General features: G+C 45.3%; 2 protein-coding genes and 2 non-coding genes across 4 annotated transcripts; 3 read left to right on the top strand and 1 right to left on the bottom strand.

Annotated features, from left to right (window-relative positions):
• Positions 1–151: 151 nt before the first annotated feature.
• Positions 152–10794, top strand: TCP1 (t-complex 1). The gene is made up of 12 exons (XM_052645462.1): positions 152–408; positions 1721–1806; positions 2012–2140; positions 3202–3299; positions 3677–3787; positions 4091–4272; positions 4658–4784; positions 8686–8861; positions 9184–9307; positions 9592–9784; positions 9879–10042; positions 10506–10794. The coding sequence occupies exons 1-12, from the start codon at positions 345–347 to the stop codon at positions 10720–10722; spliced, it is 1671 nt and encodes a 556-aa protein (XP_052501422.1). The 5' UTR covers positions 152–344; the 3' UTR covers positions 10723–10794.
• On the top strand, positions 3462–3598 carry LOC128053640 (small nucleolar RNA SNORA29). The gene has a single exon (XR_008199956.1). It is a non-coding gene; the product is annotated as a small nucleolar RNA SNORA29 (small nucleolar RNA).
• Positions 9371–9500, top strand: LOC128053639 (small nucleolar RNA SNORA20). The gene has a single exon (XR_008199955.1). It is a non-coding gene; the product is annotated as a small nucleolar RNA SNORA20 (small nucleolar RNA).
• On the bottom strand, positions 10563–20479 carry ACAT2 (acetyl-CoA acetyltransferase 2). Its single transcript, XM_052645463.1, has 9 exons — positions 20362–20479; positions 19496–19630; positions 17196–17377; positions 15643–15760; positions 14067–14210; positions 13149–13271; positions 12333–12487; positions 11835–11945; positions 10563–11110 (listed from the first exon to the last, which is right to left on the bottom strand). The coding sequence occupies exons 1-9, from the start codon at positions 20414–20416 to the stop codon at positions 10940–10942; spliced, it is 1194 nt and encodes a 397-aa protein (XP_052501423.1). The 5' UTR covers positions 20417–20479; the 3' UTR covers positions 10563–10939.
• Positions 20480–20893: the final 414 nt, after the last annotated feature.

Here is a 20893-nt window from a genome sequence, read left to right as displayed (position 1 = left end):
TCTAGCGGTCCAAGATACTGACTTCCGCTCTCCTACCTTCGCGCCCTTCTCATTAGCTCTCTAATTGGGCGAACGTGTTGGGACCGCCCCTTCCGTCTGTTCACTTCCGGCGCGCTCTCGCTTCTTCACCCTCTTCCCCGTCCTGCCCCGCGGCGCGGCCCAGGAAGGTCTGTGTCTGGGGAGGGGAGAGGCTGGGAGAGGCGTTCCCAGCAGCCCCCGCGAGAGACGTCTCTCGGGTCTTTTCCACGCCGTCGCGGCTGCAGTGGCCACCGCCCGGCCCGGGGACCGTGAGACGCTGGTTGCCCGCGGTGTGAGGGAAATTCGACTTGCGCCCCGCCGCCAGGATGGAGGGTCCTTTGTCCGTGTTCGGGGACCGCAGCACTGGGGAAGCGATCCGCTCCCAAAACGGTGAGGGTCTGAGCGAGGCCTAAGGCGGGCCCGCGGCAGTGCGCGTCCCCCTCACCCCCGCCTCGGCCTTGGCGGCCGTCTTCGCGGCTTCCCTTCTGTCCCCGCCGACAGGGACCCTGGGAGTGGTGGGTGGTCTCTCCGTCCCTCGGCGGGTCTCGGCCGAGGGCGCAGCGCGGTTTGACCGGATGCTGCGGAGGCCGGGGCCTGGGAGAGCGAGTTCCGCGCACCGGCACGTGCCGCCGCACCTCCAGTCCGTGCCGGCCGGGGGCTCCTGTGCTCGCCCTTTTGTTTCGGTTCTAGTCCAGAAAGGCGTCTCTGGGCCTCGTTTTACGGCCGTTAACCAGACAGAACTATCTCTAATTGCCTTTTTTTTTTTTGTATTATTGATGAGTGCGTGACCATAGACCGCTATTCGGATGACTTGCGCATTGTTCTGTTCCGTCGCTCAGTCGTGGCCCAACTCTGCAGCCCCATGGATTGCAGCACGCCAGGCTTCCCTCTCCATCACCAACTTTCGGAGCTTGCTCAAACTCATGTCCATCGATTTGGTGATGCCATCCAACCATCTCATCCTCTGTCGTCCCCTTTTGCCTTCAATCTTTCCCAGCATTAGGGTCTTTTCCAGTGAGTCAGTTCTTCGCGTCAGGTGGCCCAAGTATTGGAACTTTATTTTCAACATCAGTTCTTCCAGTGAATATTCAGGACTGATTTTCTTTAGGATTGACTAGTTTAATCTCCTTGCAGTCCAAGGGACTCTGAAGAGTCTTCTCCAGCACCACACCTCAAAAGCATCAATTCTTCGGTCGCTCAGCTTTCTTTATAGTCCAACTCTCACATCTATACATGACTACTGGAAAAACCGTAGGTTTGACTAGACAGACTTTTGTCGGCAAAGTAATATCTCTGCTTTTTAAGATGCTGTCTAGGTTGGTTATAGCTTTTCTTCTAAGGAGCAAGCTTCTTTTAATTTCATGGCTGCAGTCACCACCTGCAGTGATCTGGGAGCCCCAAAGAATAAAGTTTGTCACTGTTTCCATTGTTCCTCATCTATTTGCCAGGAAGTGATGGGACCGGATGAGGACTAGTAGGTGATTGTTTTTTCTTTAAAGCAATCAAGTGAGTACTCTTAATAACACTTGGTGTCTGTCTGCAGTTTAATTAAAACTGTATATTACTAGGTGCACTCTCCTTACTTTTCAGATTAGGACAGATTAGATAAATTTGAAAATCCAGAGGCTGTCATTTACTTCTTTTGGACTGAAATGATTGTCTCTTGGGATCTTGAGTTTTCAAAATTTTTTTGTGTCTACAGTCATGGCTGCAGCTTCAATTGCCAATATTGTGAAAAGTTCTCTTGGTCCAGTTGGCTTGGATAAGATGTTGGTGGATGACATTGGTGTAAGTATATGTCTGCACGTAATGTTCGTTACTTTAAAGAATTAAAATTCATAAATAACTCACTTTGTAAATCGTGTTTGTCAGAGTGCTGATATTGGAAGGTATACAGAAGGTGAATGTATCATAACAGGGTTGGGCTAATTTAGGGGATAGTCTGTTTCTGTGGGTGATTATGTCATTTTTTTCTCCCCTGGAAATTTCTTAGGATGTAACCATTACTAATGATGGTGCAACCATCCTGAAGCTGCTGGAGGTAGAACATCCTGCAGCCAAAGTTCTCTGTGAGCTAGCGGATCTGCAAGACAAAGAAGTGGGAGATGGGACCACCTCCGTGGTAGGTAAAGACTGCTAGCTGAGGACTAGTGTTTTTCCCCCCCTAAAATCAAAGTTTCGGAAAATGAAGCCCTAACCATAAGTAAGTCATTTAAAGGAAAAGGAAAATGTTTTCTTTTTCTCTCACAACCTGAGGCTCAGAAGAAATTCCTAAAACTTTACCAAGTATTAAAAAAAAAAACAAGATGTTTCTATATTTTAAATGCTGACAAGTGAACTCATGAGTTCAAACGGGAGTTTGAGAGAGTTGGTAAACATGATCAGTAACATGATATAAACTCGAAGATCACCCAGCACACTGATGTGGTAGAAATACTTATTATTTGATAAGGGAAAAAATAATAATTTGCTCTCTTAAAAAAAAAGCAATGGTTTGTGGGGAAATGTTTAATCTCTAAGCCATGGAAGAATAGAATCCACCTCTTCTGAAAGAATGATCTTTGCTAAGTCACTTGTTCATGAAAGCAAAGCTTTTTAAATACAATTAATTTTCCCCCCAAAGATGCAGGCAAGAATTTTAAAGTCTTTTTGATATAATTTTTGGTCTCTGTAAAAGGATAGTTTTCTAAATAACAATCTAAAATAGCACAGATGAGGCATTCCCTGGTATTCTAGTGTTTAGGACTCCAAGCTTCGCTGCTGAGAGCCTGAGTTCAATCCCTGGTCCGAAAACTAAGATCCCAGATGCTGAGTGGAGTGTCCAAAATAAATAAATAATAAAACAGTACAGATCATTGAATCGTCAGGCTCTTCATTTAGCTTATGTTGAAAGCTTGGTGAGCACTTCATCTTCAAAAGGAATGAATGTATCGTCTCTACTGTTCTACTGCAGAACTAGCTTATTCTAGTTAAGAGCCAGAACACTTTGCTGACTCCTATCTGGCTTTATCCATTTCCATATGAAATACTGTGTAGGGTTGTCTTTTTCTGATTTCTAATAAGGAGTTAATCTCATCACCCCTATCATTCTGATTATTATTATCTGATGCGTGTTTGTATTTGTACATATGTGTTGCCCATAATGTCAGGCTAACATGAGAGCAATGGATGTTTTCTCTGCAGGTTATTATTGCAGCAGAACTTCTAAAAAATGCAGATGAACTAGTCAAACAGAAAATTCATCCCACATCAGTTATTAGTGGCTATCGACTTGCTTGCAAGTAAGATCGTTACATTCAGAAAAAAAATTTTATTTGCTGTTTGATGTAATAGTTGAGTCTGTGTTCTTTAAATTTTCCAGTTGATGACTATACTTTGATAAAGCTGTGTTTTAGTGTATATGTAATAACACTTGAAATAAGAACTAGGGCCAGTATCCCTTTTTTCCCATTTGACTACCACATTATCTCCTGATAGATTTTAGTGGCTATGCTTATGGGATAGATGAGAACTGCCGTGATCTGAAGAGGGAGGATTTGCTCGTGTCCTCCTCCTATATGAAATGGCTGAACAGAGCATTGATGCCCTAAATATTGTGACACACTGATAAAACAAGATTCTGAGTAGTAAATTGTTTTCTCCCCCACACTTCAAACAGGGAAGCAGTGCGTTATATCAGTGAAAATCTGATTATTAACACCGATGAGCTTGGAAGGGATTGCCTGATTAATGCTGCTAAGACATCGATGTCTTCCAAAATCATTGGAATGTATCCTTGTGATGGTCCAATGAAGTTTAGGCTTTTTAAAAGTAGAACCCTGTGTTGGTTTTTGTGCCAGATGATACTGTATTGAAGTTGCCTATTTTCCTTTTTCCGCAGGGAAGGGTAATATAAAGCATTGTGAAAGTAGTATGCAGATAGTGATGAACAGTTTTCTAACATTCAGTGGCATGTGTAATGCGTGTTTCTTTGGTGAGATTGCAAAAGGGAAGTGCCTCTGTGTTACCCTTGATTTTCATGTGCACCCGCTCTCCATCTCAAGTCGCCTGTTTTCCTTAATTGCTGGCTTAGAAATGGTGATTTCTTCGCTAACCTGGTGGTAGATGCTGTGCTTGCTATTAAATACACAGATATCAGAGGCCAGCCTCGCTATCCAGTCAACTCCATTAATGTTCTGAAAGCCCACGGGAGAAGTCAGATGGAGAGTATGCTCATCAACGGCTATGCTCTCAACTGTGTGGTGGGATCCCAGGGTAAGGCTTGTGATTTCACTTGGTCATATAACCAGAGTGCTAAAGGATACAGCTGGCTATTTGTGGATTATCTACTCCATCTTCAGATGAACTATCCAACATGTGCACTTTTGTTCTTTAGTGAAATCCAGAGATAAAGGAAATGGTACATCGTGTTGCCAGTTTCTTTGTCATGTAATTGCATATGATTAAGACAGACAAAAGAAAGCACATGTGTCTAATGCCATGAGTGTTAGTTTATAATGTTAAAAGCAATAAAATCTGAATTTGTGTGTTTACCTATAACGATTTTAAATCTCTGTACAGTTCTTTATAAAGATAGGTATGTTTTATAAAATATAGCACTGTTAATTGCAAAGGTACTTAATGCTATGTTCAATTTTAGGCATGCCCAAGAGAATAGTTAATGCAAAAATTGCTTGCCTTGACTTCAGCCTGCAGAAAACAAAAATGAAGCTTGGTGTACAAGTGGTTATTACAGACCCTGAAAAACTGGACCAGATTAGACAGAGGTATGTTGAGAGATTCATATTTGATCTTGGGGAAGGCGACTTTGTAAATGGCCCTTTTTTAGAGCAGGTGACAATAAGCTAAAAAGTCTTAATGGGTAGCAGGGTACGATGGATTATGCATTTGGACCTTTTTTTCCCAACTGTGAGTGTCTTCAGTTCAGTTCAGTCACTCAGTCGTGTCCAACTCTTTGCGACCCCATGAATCACAGCACGCCAGGCCTCCCTGTCCATCACCACCTCCCGGAGTTCACTCAGACTCACGTCCATCGAGTCAGTGATGCCATCCAGCCATCTCATCCTCTGTCAGCCCCTTCTCCTCCTGCCCCCAATCCCTCCCAGCATCAGGGTCTTTTCCAGTGAGTCAACTCTTCGCATGAGGTGGCCAAAGTACTGGAGCTTCAGTTTTAGTATCATTCCTTCCAAAGAACACCCAGGGCTGATCTCCTTCAGAATGGACTGGTTGGATCTCCTTGCAGTCCAAGGGACTCTCAAGAGTCTTCTCCAACACCACAGCTCAAAAGCATCAATTCTTCGGCACTCAGCCTTCTTCACAGTCCAACTCTCACATTCATACACGACCACTGGAAAAACCATAGCCTTGACTAGACCGACCTTAGTCGGCAAAGTAACGTCTCTGCTTTTGACTGTGCTATCTAGGTTGGTCATAACTTTTCTTCCAAGGAGTAAGCGTCTTTTAATTTCATGGCTGCAGTCACCATCTGCAGTGATTTTGGAGCCCCCAAAAATAAAGTCTGACACTGTTTCCACTGTTCCCCATGAAGTGATGGGACCGGATGCCATGATCTTTGTTTTCTGAATGTTGAGCTTTAAGCCAACTTTTTCACTCTCCTCTTTCACTTTCATCAAGAGGCTTTTTAGTTCCTCTTCACTTTCTGCCATAAGGGTCGTGTCATCTGCATATCTGAGTGTCTTAGAGGACTTTAAAAATTAACATTTCTAACCAAAGTCTAATTATGTTACCTAAACTGCCAGGGAAATTAGAAAATGTGACTGTCTTAAGAGAGATTGGGGTAATACATGAAAACTGACATTTTGTGAAATTTTCGTTTTATGAGTATAGTAATTAGGTCTTTGAGATATGTCCAGGAATGCATTTCCTCAAACAGTACAAGAACCAAGCATATAGTATTGACTGCCAGGTACTAGGCAGTGCATATGGCCTAAACTGGTTGACATGCTAGAGAGCTAGTTGTGAAGGTGTACCTTTTTTTTTATTTTTTTGCTGTGCTGGGTCTTCATTGCAGTGCCCCGACATTGCGATGGTTTCTCCTCTGGTATCTGCACGTGTGCTCTTTCCTTCCTTTTAGTAACCAAAGGTGTCCTTTTTTCCTTGAAAGGCAAGTCCCTTTAGAATAAGTGTGTGAGATCCTGTTCCCTTCTGCCTTTACAGTCTTGCTTCATTGATGATTCTTGCTCAATTGCATGTTCAGTACTGACTCTATTCTTCATTCCTTTCTAGATTGCTCTTGCAGCGCTCTTATCCTTAAATATTACAAAAGCCTCTTGAATCTGCCTGCAGTGCAGGAAACCAGGATTCAATACCCAGATTGGGACGATCCCCTAGAGAAGGGATTGGTTACTCTCTCCAGTTTTCTTGCCTGGAGAATCTCATGGACAGAGGAGCCTGATGGGCTACATATAGTCCATGGGGTTGCAAAGAGTTGGACATGACTGAGCAACTAACACTTTTACTTCATTTGTAGCTCTTTTATCCTTAAATACAATAAAAAGCCTCTTGTGTACACATCCTGTTGCAGTTACTCCCTGTCCTTCCTCATTTCTGTATAGCCAGATGTTAGAAGAGTGATTGGCACAAAAACTTTTTGGTGTTTTATTCCTTATGCCCTTTTCAGCTCCTCCAGTGGAGAACCGCTTGCTAAGGTCACTAGTGACCACTACTGTGAAGCTCATTACACACATCCAGTTTCACTTGACCTTTATCAAGCCTTTGGCTACTTTTTGAAAGACTTGGAGGATGGAGCAGCTTTTGCTTCTGCACCATCTGTCCTCCTGTGCCTGGGCCACGGCATCCTCTGTGCTGGAGACTTGGAGTCTTGTTTCTTGGAGCTTGAATTGATTGAATGCTTCTTAAGCATCTCAAAGTCATTATGTCTAAAATTGAACTTGTGATGATACCCACAAATCTGCTCTCTGCTGCTTTAGTACCTCTCTACTGAGGAAGACAATTAGGAAATGTCCTTAACTCCTTACCTCTCTACTGAGGAAGACAATTAGGAAATGTCCTTAACTCCTTTTTTTTCTTTTCTCTGCAAGACCACTTGATATCTCTCTATAAATTAAATCTCAAACTCACCCACTTTTTGTTTCCATTTTCTTGCCCAAGCTGTTGCAGGGGCATCAAGCTGGTCATCTTGGTTCCAGTCTCATCACCTCCAAGGCTGTTTTCTACACAGCAGCCAAGTTAATCTCACCCCTTGCAAGGCCAGAGCCTTTTGGAGATTTCCCATCACTCTGGGTTAGTTCAATTCCTTACCTGCTCTGCACTGTGGTCTAGCACAGCCGAAACCAGAATCCATCAAGCTCCTTCTCGAAGAGCTTCAGTGCCTAAGAGTAGAATGTTCCTTCCTCTGCCCAGAGCATTCTCTGCCTGCTTGTTTTGACTGGCTAATTTTTTTACTTGTTTTTCAGTTGGTAACTTTCAGAGATGCTTCTCTTTCCCCCTCAGTCTGAATTATGCTGTCCCTTGAGTTACTGCAGTTTGTCTTCTGGGGCTTACCACATTTTCTAACTACGTAATAATACTGAGTGTAAGCTCTATAAAGGTAGAGGCTGAATGACTTAGTTTCATGGCTTTGACATACATACAGTATTTGTCTAGTATGTAGAGAGGTTTATTGTGAGGTTCATCTTTAACTCATTTCAGTTTATAAAGATTCTTTGATCTTGAGACTTGCAGTGGTCCAGTGATTAAGACTCCAAGCCTCTAATACAGGGGACTCGGGTTTGATCCCTGGTCAGTGAACTAAAAGTCCACATGCTGCACAGTGTGGCAAAAGAAAAAAAAAAGATTCTTTGATCTTACCTACTGTACTTTGAATAAGTAAATAGACTCTTTTTCAGATTTGTGTATCCTGTAGGTTGCCTCTTAATTCCCGTGCAGCTTCACCTGAATATCATGGGGGCTTCAGATTCACCTTGTTGAAAACCGAGCTTTTTTTTTTTCTCATCTTGCCCCCAACCTGTTAGTATTTATTTACTCCAGAAATCAATCGCTGAATCTCCCAGTCACCCAAGCCATAAGCTTTGCCTTCTCTGTTAAGGCCATCTGTTCACATCAGATAGACTCATCTCCAGTTATTGCCTCAGAGTGTCTTCATTCTTTCATCCTTTGAAAACACAGATTAATACTACTCTCACTTTAAAATATTAAAAAGAGAAAAAAAACTTCTCGATTCAGACTCTGACATTGCTACAGGGGTCTTCATTTTCTGTTTAAACCTGGGGTTCCAACTCTGGGCCCCTCTCTAACTCCAGACCTTCAGGCTTTCCTTGTCCCACCTGCCAGCCTGGACCCGTGCTCTTGTGTGCTCGTCCCCTCTGCACTGCGCTGTGGTGACACTCACCTTCGAGTTTGGTTGACGGTCTGTCTCGCCACCAGCTCCGTCAAGCTTCCTTCTTAGGCGCCATTCTTAGTTAGAAACTAAAGTTGGGGTCGGGAGAGCTAACTAGTATTTAATTCCTTGAACTTTTCTGTTAACTGGACTGATGTAAGTTCTGCTCATAGAAAGGAGAGACTTGTTAGTATCATTTAATCTGTAGTTATTTTATGAAAAATACTTAATGGAAGTTCAAGCTCTATGTAATAGTAAAAATACAGAAGATAACTTTGGGTTACTACTCAAGTACTGCATTTTTGTAGAGAATCTGACATCACCAAGGAGCGAATCCAGAAGATCCTGGCAACTGGTGCCAACGTTATCCTAACCACTGGTGGAATTGACGACATGTGTCTGAAGTATTTTGTGGAGGCTGGTGCTATGGCAGTTCGAAGAGTTTTAAAAAGGGACCTTAAACGCATTGCTAAAGCTTCCGGAGGTATGTCTCCTGCCAGCTGTCATGTTCCTTATGTTGGATGGTAAAATAAGCAGATCCAGAAAACTTAATGTTTTGTGTACAAATACCGGTGTGAAATCCTTTTTGTGCATTTGTAACTGGGAAAGTTCTTCAGTGTTCTTCACCTCGAAGTAACATAGTTTGGTTAGGATAGGGCGGTTCCTTGAATGTCCAACTGTAAGCCTTAAACTTGAGATTACGTGTCACTTCTATGGTAAATTCCATGTTTCTGAATGTTGAAAGCAGGGTTGAAAATATTCATGAGAGAACAGTGCTTACAGATGTTTATAATTATTTTTAATAGCAACTATTCTGTCAACGCTGGCCAATTTAGAAGGCGAAGAAACTTTTGAAGCTTCAATGTTGGGACAAGCAGAAGAAGTGGTACAGGAGAGAATTTGTGATGATGAACTGATCTTGATTAAAAAGTAAGAGCTACTTTCTAAATTGTAAGGCTGTACAGATTTTATTATTGAGTAAAAACAGACCACCTTCCCATTTATTTGCTGCTATAGTCCTTCGGTGATATGAGCAGTTACACGCATGGGATAAAACAATACTGGGCCCTTGTAAATGGAGGTGAAGTTGCCATTTCATCTCTTCTCCATGGTCTAGACATTGCTTCCCTGTCTAAACGTCCTGTGTAAGTAGAAGTGAATTTCTTCATGGACTTACTACTGTTAAATTAGACAATCGCTGTTGTTTTAAATAGCACTAAGGCTCGTACCTCTGCATCGGTCATCTTACGTGGGGCAAATGATTTCATGTGTGACGAGATGGAGCGCTCCTTACACGATGCCCTTTGTGTGGTGAAGAGAGTTTTGGAGTCAAAGTCTGTGGTCCCAGGTGGGGGTGCTGTCGAGGCGGCCCTTTCCATTTACCTTGAGAACTACGCCACCAGCATGGTGAGAGCACCCTGAAGCCTGTTCTGGTTCATCACCTGCTGCTTTGGGTTTTCTTTCTTGTTTTGTGAAGACACCTCATTGTCTTTCTCCGCAGGGCTCCCGGGAACAGCTCGCTATTGCGGAGTTTGCAAGATCTCTTCTTGTTATTCCTAATACTCTGGCAGTTAATGCTGCCCAAGACTCCACAGATCTGGTTGCAAAATTAAGAGCCTTTCATAATGAGGCTCAGGTTAACCCAGAACGAAAAAATCTAAAATGGTAAGCATATGTTCCCCTTTTCACTGTCATTTGTGTATCATGTACGGTAGTTTGGTTTTTCTTAACTCATTAAGGGGATGACTAGTGATTACTAGCATTGGTGTGTCTTAGTTATCAAAGGATTCCTCACCTCTCTCTAGATAGTCATTTACGTATAGTAGGAAGGTTCCCCAGAGAGAAGATACTACTTTTGGGTGGTCCATGCCTATTTTTAAGCAGCCTCCCTTTAAGATACTAAGTGGCATTTAGAAATATTTTACTACACCCAGGCTTTTTATACCTGTTTCAGTGATGAATTTGTATATCCATAATTAAGTTACTTGAAGGGATCTGCCCTCAGGTTTCTCAAGGTTAACATTTTAATGGAATAGCTGGCATTTGTAAGCCAGCTTTTAGAGGGGTAAAATGGGATGGATATGAATTACAGAAGAGGCCATTTAATTGTTTTTTCCCTAACTTGCAGGATTGGTCTTGACTTGGTCAATGGTAAACCCCGAGACAACAAACAAGCAGGGGTGTTTGAGCCAACCATAGTTAAAGTTAAGAGCTTGAAATTTGCAACTGAAGCTGCAATTACCATTCTTCGAATTGATGATCTTATTAAATTACACCCAGAAAGCAAAGATGATAAGCATGGAGGTTATGAAGATGCTGTTCACTCTGGAGCCCTTGATGACTGAGCTGTTTTATTTATAACAATGTTAGATGCAGCTTGCTTGTACCTCAAATATTACACATTAAAGTGCAACAGGCTGCCGAGTCTTGTGTTTCTTGTGAAGGGGGAGATTGTTCCCACCCTCACTTTGGTCCTCTGGTTTCACATGACTTAGTATTATTAGTAAATAAAGCAGTTGTGGTTTAGTTTAACTCAGCCTAATTAGCTGTTGGGCAGCAGTTTCACCCTCTCTGTACACACATTGCTATTCCCATCCCACCCCCAATGCATAGGGCAGCAACACCACGACGTCCACCCTTGCGCTCCAGTGTGTGTAACAGGGTGACAAGGATCCGACAGCCAGATGCCCCAAGAGGATGGCCCAGGGCTATGGCTCCTCCTTCAGTGTTGACCTGAGGGGCAGAAAGATTTGTATCATTTACAGTTTTCTCTGGACATAGAGTTAAAATCATTAATGTCGTACCAGTAAACTACCTTCTCAAATTCTGTTTTTACTTCAGTTGCTTAGAAAGTGATTTTACCTTCGTAACATCCATTCTGACTAGTTTAAAGGATTTAAAATATGGGATTTCTTCGGCACTCCGGTGGTTAAGACTTCCCCTTTCACTGCAGGGGGTTGCTGGTTTCAATCCCTGGCCAAGGACTTAAGATCTCACAACAAAGATTTAAAATGCACTCTTTTCTGTGGGAAGTGAACTAACGCAGGTAAGTCTTTTGCCTTAGGAAACAAAAAAATGTCATCTTCCCTGAGAGTCCCAGTAGGAACCCACCCAGTGCCCACCCATTACTGTATGGCCAAGACTTGGGGCACAGCCTGTATTTTGGTACTGACAGCCTTAAAACTGGGGCTTCCCAGGTGGTGCTAGTGGTAAAGAATCCACCTGCACTGCAGCAAAATGCCAGAGACCTGGGGAAGATCCCCTGGAAGAGGGTGTGGCAACCACTCCAGTATTCTTGCCTGGGGAATCCCATGGCCAGAGGAGTCCGGTGGGCTACAGTCCATGGGGTCACAAAAAATCAGACCCAACTGAGCATGCATGTACACACAGTCACATGCAATTCCTTGCACTGTGAACATTCATTTGCAAGTTCTCAGGATGGCTTGCTTATGCTTACCTTGTCTGGGTTTAATCCAAGTTCTTTAGCTATTGCAACAGAGAGGGCTGCAAAGGCTTCATTGATTTCGAATACATCAACATCCTCCAGTGACCACCCTGCTTTTGCCACCTAAAGGAAAGGTGAAATGGAACAGAGGTTTAAGAACTCAGGCGGAACCGTTCTTTGTTGTAGATGTAAAAGCAGGATATATACTGTATGATGTTGAAGGATCTCTTAAAAACCGCCCACTTAATCTGAACCAGTTACATTTGTTAGATCCACATGAGGTTATAGAGCATGTGATCCAAATGTTGCCTGCTCTTTTAGTAAAGAACAGCGGAAACTAGATGAATAAGCTCATTTAAGGCTAATAGGCTCAGAGACAGGCAGGTGAAACCTGATAGGAATAAAGATGAAAACAAAATCAAGCCTCGTCTCAGCATTTTGGAGTGGGAAGGATCTGAGCAAAGGTTTTGGCAACAAAGGACAGGTACCAACATTCAAAATTAAACTCACAGCTTGCTTTATTGCTGGAATTGGTCCTATTCCCATAATGGAAGGCTCCACACCTGCTTGTGCCCAGGAAACTATCTGTGCTAAGGGTGTGAGCCCACGGTTGCCAGCTTCCGACTTCTTCATGAGAACCACTGCTGCAGCACCGTCATTCATTCCTGTAAAATAGGAAACCGTCTTCGTTAAGTACCTGTGTCTACTTTACCACCAGCAGACGTGAGATAAGTAAACCTTAATACATCTTGGCAAAGTCATTTACTGTTTAGGCTTTACAGTGTAATTAGAAACGGTAGGTTTGACAATCTGATATAACCGACTACAGAATATTTCTACGGGAGAACAGGAAGATGAAAGCAGTGGAGGACAGATTAATGCATTGGAAGAAGTAGCCCTGACATCACAGAAGGTAATTGGAGTTTCTGGTTTTGGAAAAGCACAAAGGTAGTAGATAAAATCTGACTGGCTTTTTTCACTTGTGTGTCCCGTTAGGATACTGCAGGGAAGCCAAATCCATTTTTTGGTATATTACATGAGTCTAATATAAAGAAACAAATGGTCAAGACTACATTTTTCCCTAAAGCAACTGAAACAAGTTTTTAGAATAACCTGTACAGAAACCTCCTCGGTGGTCCAGTAGTCAGGACTCGGTGCTCCCAATGCAGGGGGCATGGGTTTGATCCCTGCTTAGGGAACTAAGATCCCATGGGCCACAGGCACAGCCTTCCCACCCCAACCCAAAAAAAAAAAAGGAAGAATCTCAGTACATGGTAGTCCTTGCAGAAGATGGTATTCCCCAAACTGCCCTTCAGATAATCTAACCTGAAGCATTAGCTGGGGTGACAGTCCCCGTTCCATCCATAAGGAAGCAAGGCTTTAGCTTAGACACGGCCTCCATGTTGCTCCCATGGCGAGGAAACTCGTCTGTTTTAACTTCAGTAAGACCTGAAAAAAAGGAAAATAAATGACCCAAGGTTAGTACAGAAATGGCAGTCAGGGTACTAGAAACGATGGGTTCCTCAAATGTGATACAGAAAGTTCACATTTGGAAGAAAAATTTATTATGAAATACTTCTAATAGGAGGAAAGTCCACAGTAATACAAATTATTGTGACATTATATTGGCACCGTCTTCAGTATTTTCCATCCCAATACAGCCCTTTCCGAGGAAGGCAGTCACAGGGAGTTCGTGTAAGAGGTTGCTAAGGTTTGGGTTATAGGTCTTGGCTGGTTACAGCTGATTGGGTCTAGGGTGTCAAAGCCAATCTCTCACAAAGGCTGGACATAATTGATGTCAGTCAGTAAAAGAACTTAACCGTTGTGTTCCATACTGGAGAAGAGCTAAGTAACCCCAAAAGATGACACCCTCAAGAAATATGAAGTGCACACAGAAGCAACAGAAATGAATGGACAGTCGCTTCTGAAGAGAGAACCGTAGGGGCAGAAAGGTGGGCTTGCTGCCTTCCAACACCCAGGGGCCAGCACGCCTGTCTCATTAAACGCTGTACCTACACAGCCGCGTGGAGACCGCGGGCCAGGAGAGCCTCCTCCCCACCTCATGTTCAGATCGACCCTGAACACAGCTTTTCTTTGCATCCCGAGAGACATAACTAAGATGACAACGCACAAACATTCTTGTATGGTGTCCTTTGGACTATTAATGATATCCTTATAGACTAGTAATAACTGCCTTATAGACAGCCCTGTTGACCTTTAAACCTTTACGACTGACACACCCACCTTTTTTAGAAGATACAAAAACTGGTACAATCTCTTTGTCAAAATGACCCGCCTTCTGTGCATTCTCTGTCCTGTTTTGGGACTGAACTGCAACCTTGTCCTGGTCTTCTCGACTCACTTGCCATTGTTTGGCCACATTTTCAGCTGTGAAAGAAAAAAAACAAAACCCAAACATTTTCAGATGGCTTCTGGAGGTGGCTCAAGCGCTGATGGCCAACACCGGCAGGCCCGCTGGCGGGCTGAGACAGTCCTCTGTGGCACTCCTGCCTCCCACCGGGTGTGGAAAGGTTGCAAGGATTCTTAAGGAGCCGTTTTCTTTCTTTGCTGCCTTCCTTCTCTTTTCCTTTCTACAAAATACCTCTCAGAAATTTCCTTTTCGCTGCTTCACCAATTGTTCCTATTTTTTGGCCCCATCTGCTTTCTCATTCGGTTTCTGAACCATTTTTGGAAAGTTGTAGGTATCATGCCCCTTTATCTCTAAATTTTAATGTCAGTGTATATTTCCCCGCAAGAAAGGCCAGCTTCTTACATAACCACAGATACCAAAATCAGGAAATGCAACACTGATAAAATACTGTTATCTCCACGCTCAGTCAACAATCAAGGTCCACCTGTTGTCCCAGGGATGCCCTTTATAGCTAATTTGTTTGTTCAGTATCATCCAATCCATGACCACACACTGCATTTCACTGTCAATCTCTTCAGTTTTTATTTGCAACTAGTCCTTAGCCTAGGTCCATGTTTCTTAACCTTGGTATTTTTGAAGGGTAGGGGCCAGTTCCTTTGTCAGATGTCACCAATCCTTCTAATGCATTAGAATATAATGTGGGAAAGCATCGGATGTTGATGATGATATTTTTTCATTGAATCTTATCAGGATACATGTTGGAGTTTATCTCAGGTTATGTCAACTTTGCTCAATTAAAGTGATATCCACCATATTTGTACACTGTAAAGTATGTGCAGTGTATTAAGTGTGCAATAGCACTATATCTAAAAAAACAACGTACATACCTTAATTTAAAAATACCTTATTGCTAAAAACATGCTAACCATCATCTGAGCCTTGGAGCAAGCTACAGTGGTGATACCAAAGATCAAAGCTCCCTCTGTTTCCTGCTTTGTCGAAATTGTTTTGGCTTATTCTAGGTCAAACGGTTATTCAGATCACCATAATGAATACAATAATGAAAAGGCAGTTGAAATACTGCAAGCCTTGTGGGTGGATGAAAACCTTCGATACCGGAAGTACTAGCTTATCTCTGATCTTGCCTTTGCCACAAAAGCCACTATTTGTGAGCCCTGTTTCTTCATATGATAAAATGAGAGATTGACCCAGAGGAACTCTGAGGTTCCTCCCACCACCAACTTCCCTGACAATCAAGGAGTCACAAAGGAGAAAGGGAATATTTCCTCAACTTGGCTTCATCAAATGGGAACTATCCCCGTCATCACGGATACAAAGTGATGAGGACTTGGTCCCTACCCTTAAAGAGGAAAAGCACCTGCAAAACCAGCTGTTACAGACCTTCTAACCTTTTCACAGTCGGTATGTTCTCAGCCATGTCCGCCTCACCTGTAATGCCCATGTGGTAGTTGTGGAATGCGTCAGTGAGCCCGTCGCAGAGTATACTGTCAGCCAGTGGCTTTTCCCCAACCTTGACTCCCGTCCTCAAGTGAACCAAATGAGGAGCCTGGAAACAAGAAATACAGATGGACCAGGCGTGGTTGTAACTAGTCCTCTGCTTAGGCTCCCACTCAAAACCATCCAGTGGTTCCTCAGTCTTCACTGAGTCCCCCTTGTGACCCTTCTCCTCCATCCCAGCTCATCTTCCTCATCACCCAGGGCCCAGGGCCTGAAGACCCCTGGAATTAATAGGCTACTGCACCCTACCTGCCCTTGGAAACCCACCTGTAACTCTCTTCCCTATGCATTTGCAGCTTTCCATCAAATAATCCTGTGAATTTTGTCCTATTTCTTTAAAAAGCTCATTTATTCTTTCCAAAGCAACCAGCAATCTGTTACACAAAGGGCTGATCAATGGGCTTAAGTGATGCTAACAATGTGTTCCTTATTTTAATGGGACGTACAATGCCTAGAGTGAGAATAATCAGGTTGCCTGATTAACCGATGGGAAGAGATTTCTCAGTGGAGGGATTTCAAGGGATTTCCTCTTGAAAGTGAAAGTCGCTCAGTCGTGTCCGACTCTTTGCAACCTCATGGACTATACAGTCCATGGAATTCTCCAGGCCAGAATACTGGAGTGGGTAGCCTATCCCTTCTCCAGGGAATCTTCCCAACCTAGGAATCAAACCGGGGTCTCTTGCACTGCAGGGGGATTCTTTGCCAACTGAGCTATCAGGGAAGCCCCCTCTCAACTCCTACCAACTCAACAGCAGCTAGAAAGGAAAGACTGAAGAGCCTGAAGATCTCTATTTTGAAGCCTGGCTCTGGGCCTCGGTTTCCCTACCTGTAAATTGGGAATAAAACCCAAACCCAGGGCTGTTATGACTGCCTGTGTGAAAGCACCCCATCAAGCATCACACAGGTGCTGCTATGGCCCCACTGGAATCTCTGTGCTTGCTACTCTCGCCCTGTCTCCTCCCAAGCCTGAGCAAGGAGGGCTGAACCGGCCTCTGCCCAGGGGTTCCCCAGGGGAGAGCTTGAATTGCTGCAGGAAGCAGGGGTTGCACGTTTTCCTTTTTCCCTACTGTGTCAGCGGGAGGGATGGAACTTGACGAAGCCAATCCCACCTGGCAAGCCCACTGGAGATGGGCACCGCTCAGTGGGTCCTCTCTTCCACACTGTGTACCTACAAAAGGTCGACAGGCTGTGGTCCCCAGGAATACCCTTTGTCCCGTGCAGGACGGTGAGTGCAACATCTGGTTTTTGACTTTTCCTCACAATGAGAAAGAAAAGTAAAACTAAGGACATCACATCGGTTGACCAGCTTTTTCTTTAACTTGAACTTCCCAATCACTGTGAATAATTAACATGCAGGCAGGGATCAAGGTTCGATCCAAATTTTCCTTGTTCCCTGTTTGGTTCCAGCTCTCAGACCATCAGTTAACCCTGCTGTGGCAATGGACAGGAGCGGTCAGAGAGCGCCATCTCTTCAGAGGCCTTACCTTGCTCATATTTTCCATGCCTCCTGCAACAACAATGCTGGAGTCTCCTATCCTTATTGACTGGGCTGCGAGGCACACGGCTTTCAGGCCTGACCCGCAGATCATTTGGCAGCTCCACGCAGGAACGGAGTAGGGGATTCCTGCACCCACACTGGCCTGTCGAACAGGGTTCTGCCCACAGCCTGGAAGAAGAATCAGAGGCCTCTCAGCAGCCAAAGAAAAAGACAGCATGTTGGGGTGAAAGTGCATGCAAAGTTCAAAAGGCTGCCAACTGGGTCTCCCGCCACTTCCCAGCCAAGTCAAGTTCCTGAAACAGAGAACTGTGTGGACCTGTCCTGGCCTGACCCTTGAATACATATTATCTTGTGCTGTTCCATAGAAACTTCATGAATATAAGCTTTCTCCTCCACAAAGAAGTTATTAATACTGTAAGAAGGAACTGTCTTCTTGATCTTTTGCTTGATCTTTTGATCAAGTGTGTACTTGAATGAGCACACATGAAAAAAAAATAGGGCAGAAATTTGCCATTATTCCTGTTTTTCACTAGGACTATTTGCTTTCTTGATCATGGCTTAAGATACCTGGGAGGATAAGCGTGCATGCATGCTCAGTTGCGTCAGTCGTGTCCAACTCTTTCCGAGCCTATGGCCTGTAGCCCACCAGGCTCCTCTGTCCATAGGATTCTCCAGACAAGAATACTAGAGTGGGTTGCCATGCCCTCTACCAGGGGATCTTCCCAACCCAGGAACTGAACCTGCGTCTCCTGCATTGCAGGCGAATTCTTTACCCACTGAGCCTCCTGGGAAGCCTGGGAGGATTAAGACTGTTAATTCAAAGAGGAAACCTCTGCTATGAAGCCCTCTTTCCTTGCTTAATATTGATCACACCATGATTAACTGGTTATATAACAAGACGTACAAAATCAGAACTGACAAATACTTTCCCATAATTCAATTGTGGGCACTATTATTCATAATCCCCATCTTCAGGTGCATGCATGTTCAGTTGCTCAGTGGTGTCTGACTCTTTCCAATCCCATGGACTGTAGCCCACCAGGCTCTGTCCATGGGATTTTCCATGCAAGAATACTGGAATGGCTAGCTATTTCCTACTCCAGGGGATCTTGCAGACTTAGAGTTAAGAAATGAGTGCCAAACAAAATTAATTAATGGTCTGCATTTAGCAGAAAGTGAACTCAATGAGAATTGAGGATTTCCATCTAACATGAACATTGTTTGTCAGCTGATAGAAAAATGTCTGGGGTGCAGCAGTTGCTCAGTAAATATTTATTAGTTACACAATCGTGGAGGGGACTGGGGCTTAAGGAGTAGGACAGATGTGGGTTCAAGGCTGTGATCCTGTGTTCGTCACTCAACCTCTCAAGAGGAGAACAGTGATGTGGAAGAGGTAACAGAAACCCAGAGCGGAGGACCCGAACGCAGCGGAGCAAGTCTGAGCCTTGGGTCTGGGAAGAAAGGAGGGAGTGTTCCAAAAGATTAGTTAACACCTGAGGGTATGACTCAAACACTTCAAAGCCTTGGACAGTTAGGAGAAAAGTAATGTGCTTCAACCTTAAAGCCCATGAGGACAAAGTGAAAAAGGAGAACTAGGAAGAGGAACTACAAAACTACAAAGTAAATGTACAGAAAAATGGGTCGGGTCTCAGATACGGTACAGACAAAAGTTGGCAGTAAGTGAGTGTGACACCATTATCACTAGGAATAATTAGAATTTATCATGCTTCTGAATAAGCATGAAACTCGTTATGGATAACTAACTTGGAACTGTCAGTGGGTGTGGGCCTGTAAACCTAGTGGGAATCAGAAGTGAGTTGGAACACTCCTGAGATTCATCTACAGCAGCCCCTCCAGGGGTGATGCGCCCTTCTCTGGGAGCCACCCACCACGCCAGCACAGAAGTGAGCCCAGTGGAGGCCAAGGACTGACTTGTGTCGGTGAAGCCCTGTCCCAGCACCCAGAACAGAGCGGGACACAGAAGAACTCAATGCATTTTTATTGAACGTGAGAAACTTTAGGGAAATACAGAAGGCTCTGCATCCTCTCCCATACCTCAGGCTGGTCCTGCCTCTAAAGAATGAAAAGGCAGCGGAGGACGGAGATGTAGGATCGATCAGGAAACGTATATTAAAGACGCTCAGGGTTAAGTTGGAGAGAAGCTACTGATGGGGAAATGCAGGGAGGCAAGAACACATGTTTCTGTGTGTGAAGTGGGGAGCAGGGGTAGGAGAGGTTATTGCTTCCAATTATCCTGATCTAGGCTGGGGGTCACTGTGGAGTTACCTGCTGCCAAAACGTGTCCAAATATGACCTCCGAGACCTCTTCGGGAGCCACAGCGGCCCTTTTCAGGACCTCTCTGATGACAGTTGAACCCAGGTCATGGACAGGAACGGTGGATAAGGCACCATTGAAGGAGCCTAGAACAGAAGGGAAGACGAGGTCAATGGAGAGGGAGCCCGGGGCGGTGGAGAAGCCGGCGGGCCGGTGCTCTTTCCCCCGGAAAAGACGCCCCACTACGGGCACAGAGAGGAGCGCGGGGGACGTGCAGCAGTCGAACCCCAGGCAGGCAGTCCCCTTTGTGTGCGGGGAGACTGCGGACCCGCAGGAAACCTATCCATTCACTCCCCCAAATCCGAGCTTGATAGGCGCGGCCGAAAGCTTCCCTAACAAAAGAGGGCGCCCACTCCAGCGTGCCCAGGGCCTCTGAAATCTATATACCGCTAAGGACATTCGAGCAATTCTCTCTAACTCGCCTTTTAAGCTACGCGACCCCCTCGCCCGGCGTCCCCCCACCCTGCAACTCAGACCACCCAGCGACCCCGCCCCCGGTAGCCACAAGGCTGAGGTGGTGCCTTCCGAGGCTGGCCAATCAGGGTGCTCGCGGCAAAGCGTCTCTCCCCGCCAACCAATAGGAAGCCAGGGAGGCGCGGTGGCTCTACCCAAGACGCCAATCAGAACACTCAGATGAGAGCGAGCGAGGAATGGGCGGGGAAGGCAGGCCGGCCTCAGAGGCGCGAGGCGCGGGGTTCTGAGCGCCCGGGAGGTCCTGTGGTGGGTGGGTTGGGGGGGCGGGGGGAGGGGGTCCCCGCGAGCAGGCCAGGCCTAGCTCACGGCTCAAACCCCACGCCAGGTCCGTCTTTCCACTCACCTATGATGGTGCGCGCCGCCGAGACGATGACTACCGGGTCCGAGTCTGCACTCATCCTGCCGCACTACGGCCTCTCGAGCAGCTCCTGTGGGCCCCAGAGCTTAGTGAGCGAAGAGGCCCAGCCCCGCCGCAGATATACCGCGCTGCGGGGCGGGGCCTCTGGAAGCCCCGCCCACTGCCTCGGCGGCCGCCGGTGCGCATGCGCGAGGCGGGCGGGGGTGGGGCTGAGGGCTGCCGGCGGCCGGGCCTGGGCCGGAGGGCGGGGCCTCTGGGCCCGGAAGCAGCCGACCACCTTTTATCTGGATACCCACAGAGCTGTCGTTTCTGCCTTGACCATTTTTGTCTTGGGGGATGGTGGTGGTGGTTTAGTCGCAAGCCGTGTCCGACTCTTTCGACCCCGTGGACTGTAGCCTGCCAGGCTCCTCTGTCCATGGGATTTCCCTCGCAAGAATACCTGGGTGGATTGCCATTTCCTTCTCCAGGGGATCTTCCCGACTCAGGAAGGTTGTCTTTTTTTGAATTTAAGGGTTTT

Source organism: Budorcas taxicolor, chromosome 9 (assembly GCF_023091745.1).
Source record: "Budorcas taxicolor isolate Tak-1 chromosome 9, Takin1.1, whole genome shotgun sequence".
Taxonomy (NCBI): domain Eukaryota; kingdom Metazoa; phylum Chordata; class Mammalia; order Artiodactyla; family Bovidae; genus Budorcas; species Budorcas taxicolor.
This window is presented reverse-complemented; position numbering and strand designations above follow the sequence as displayed.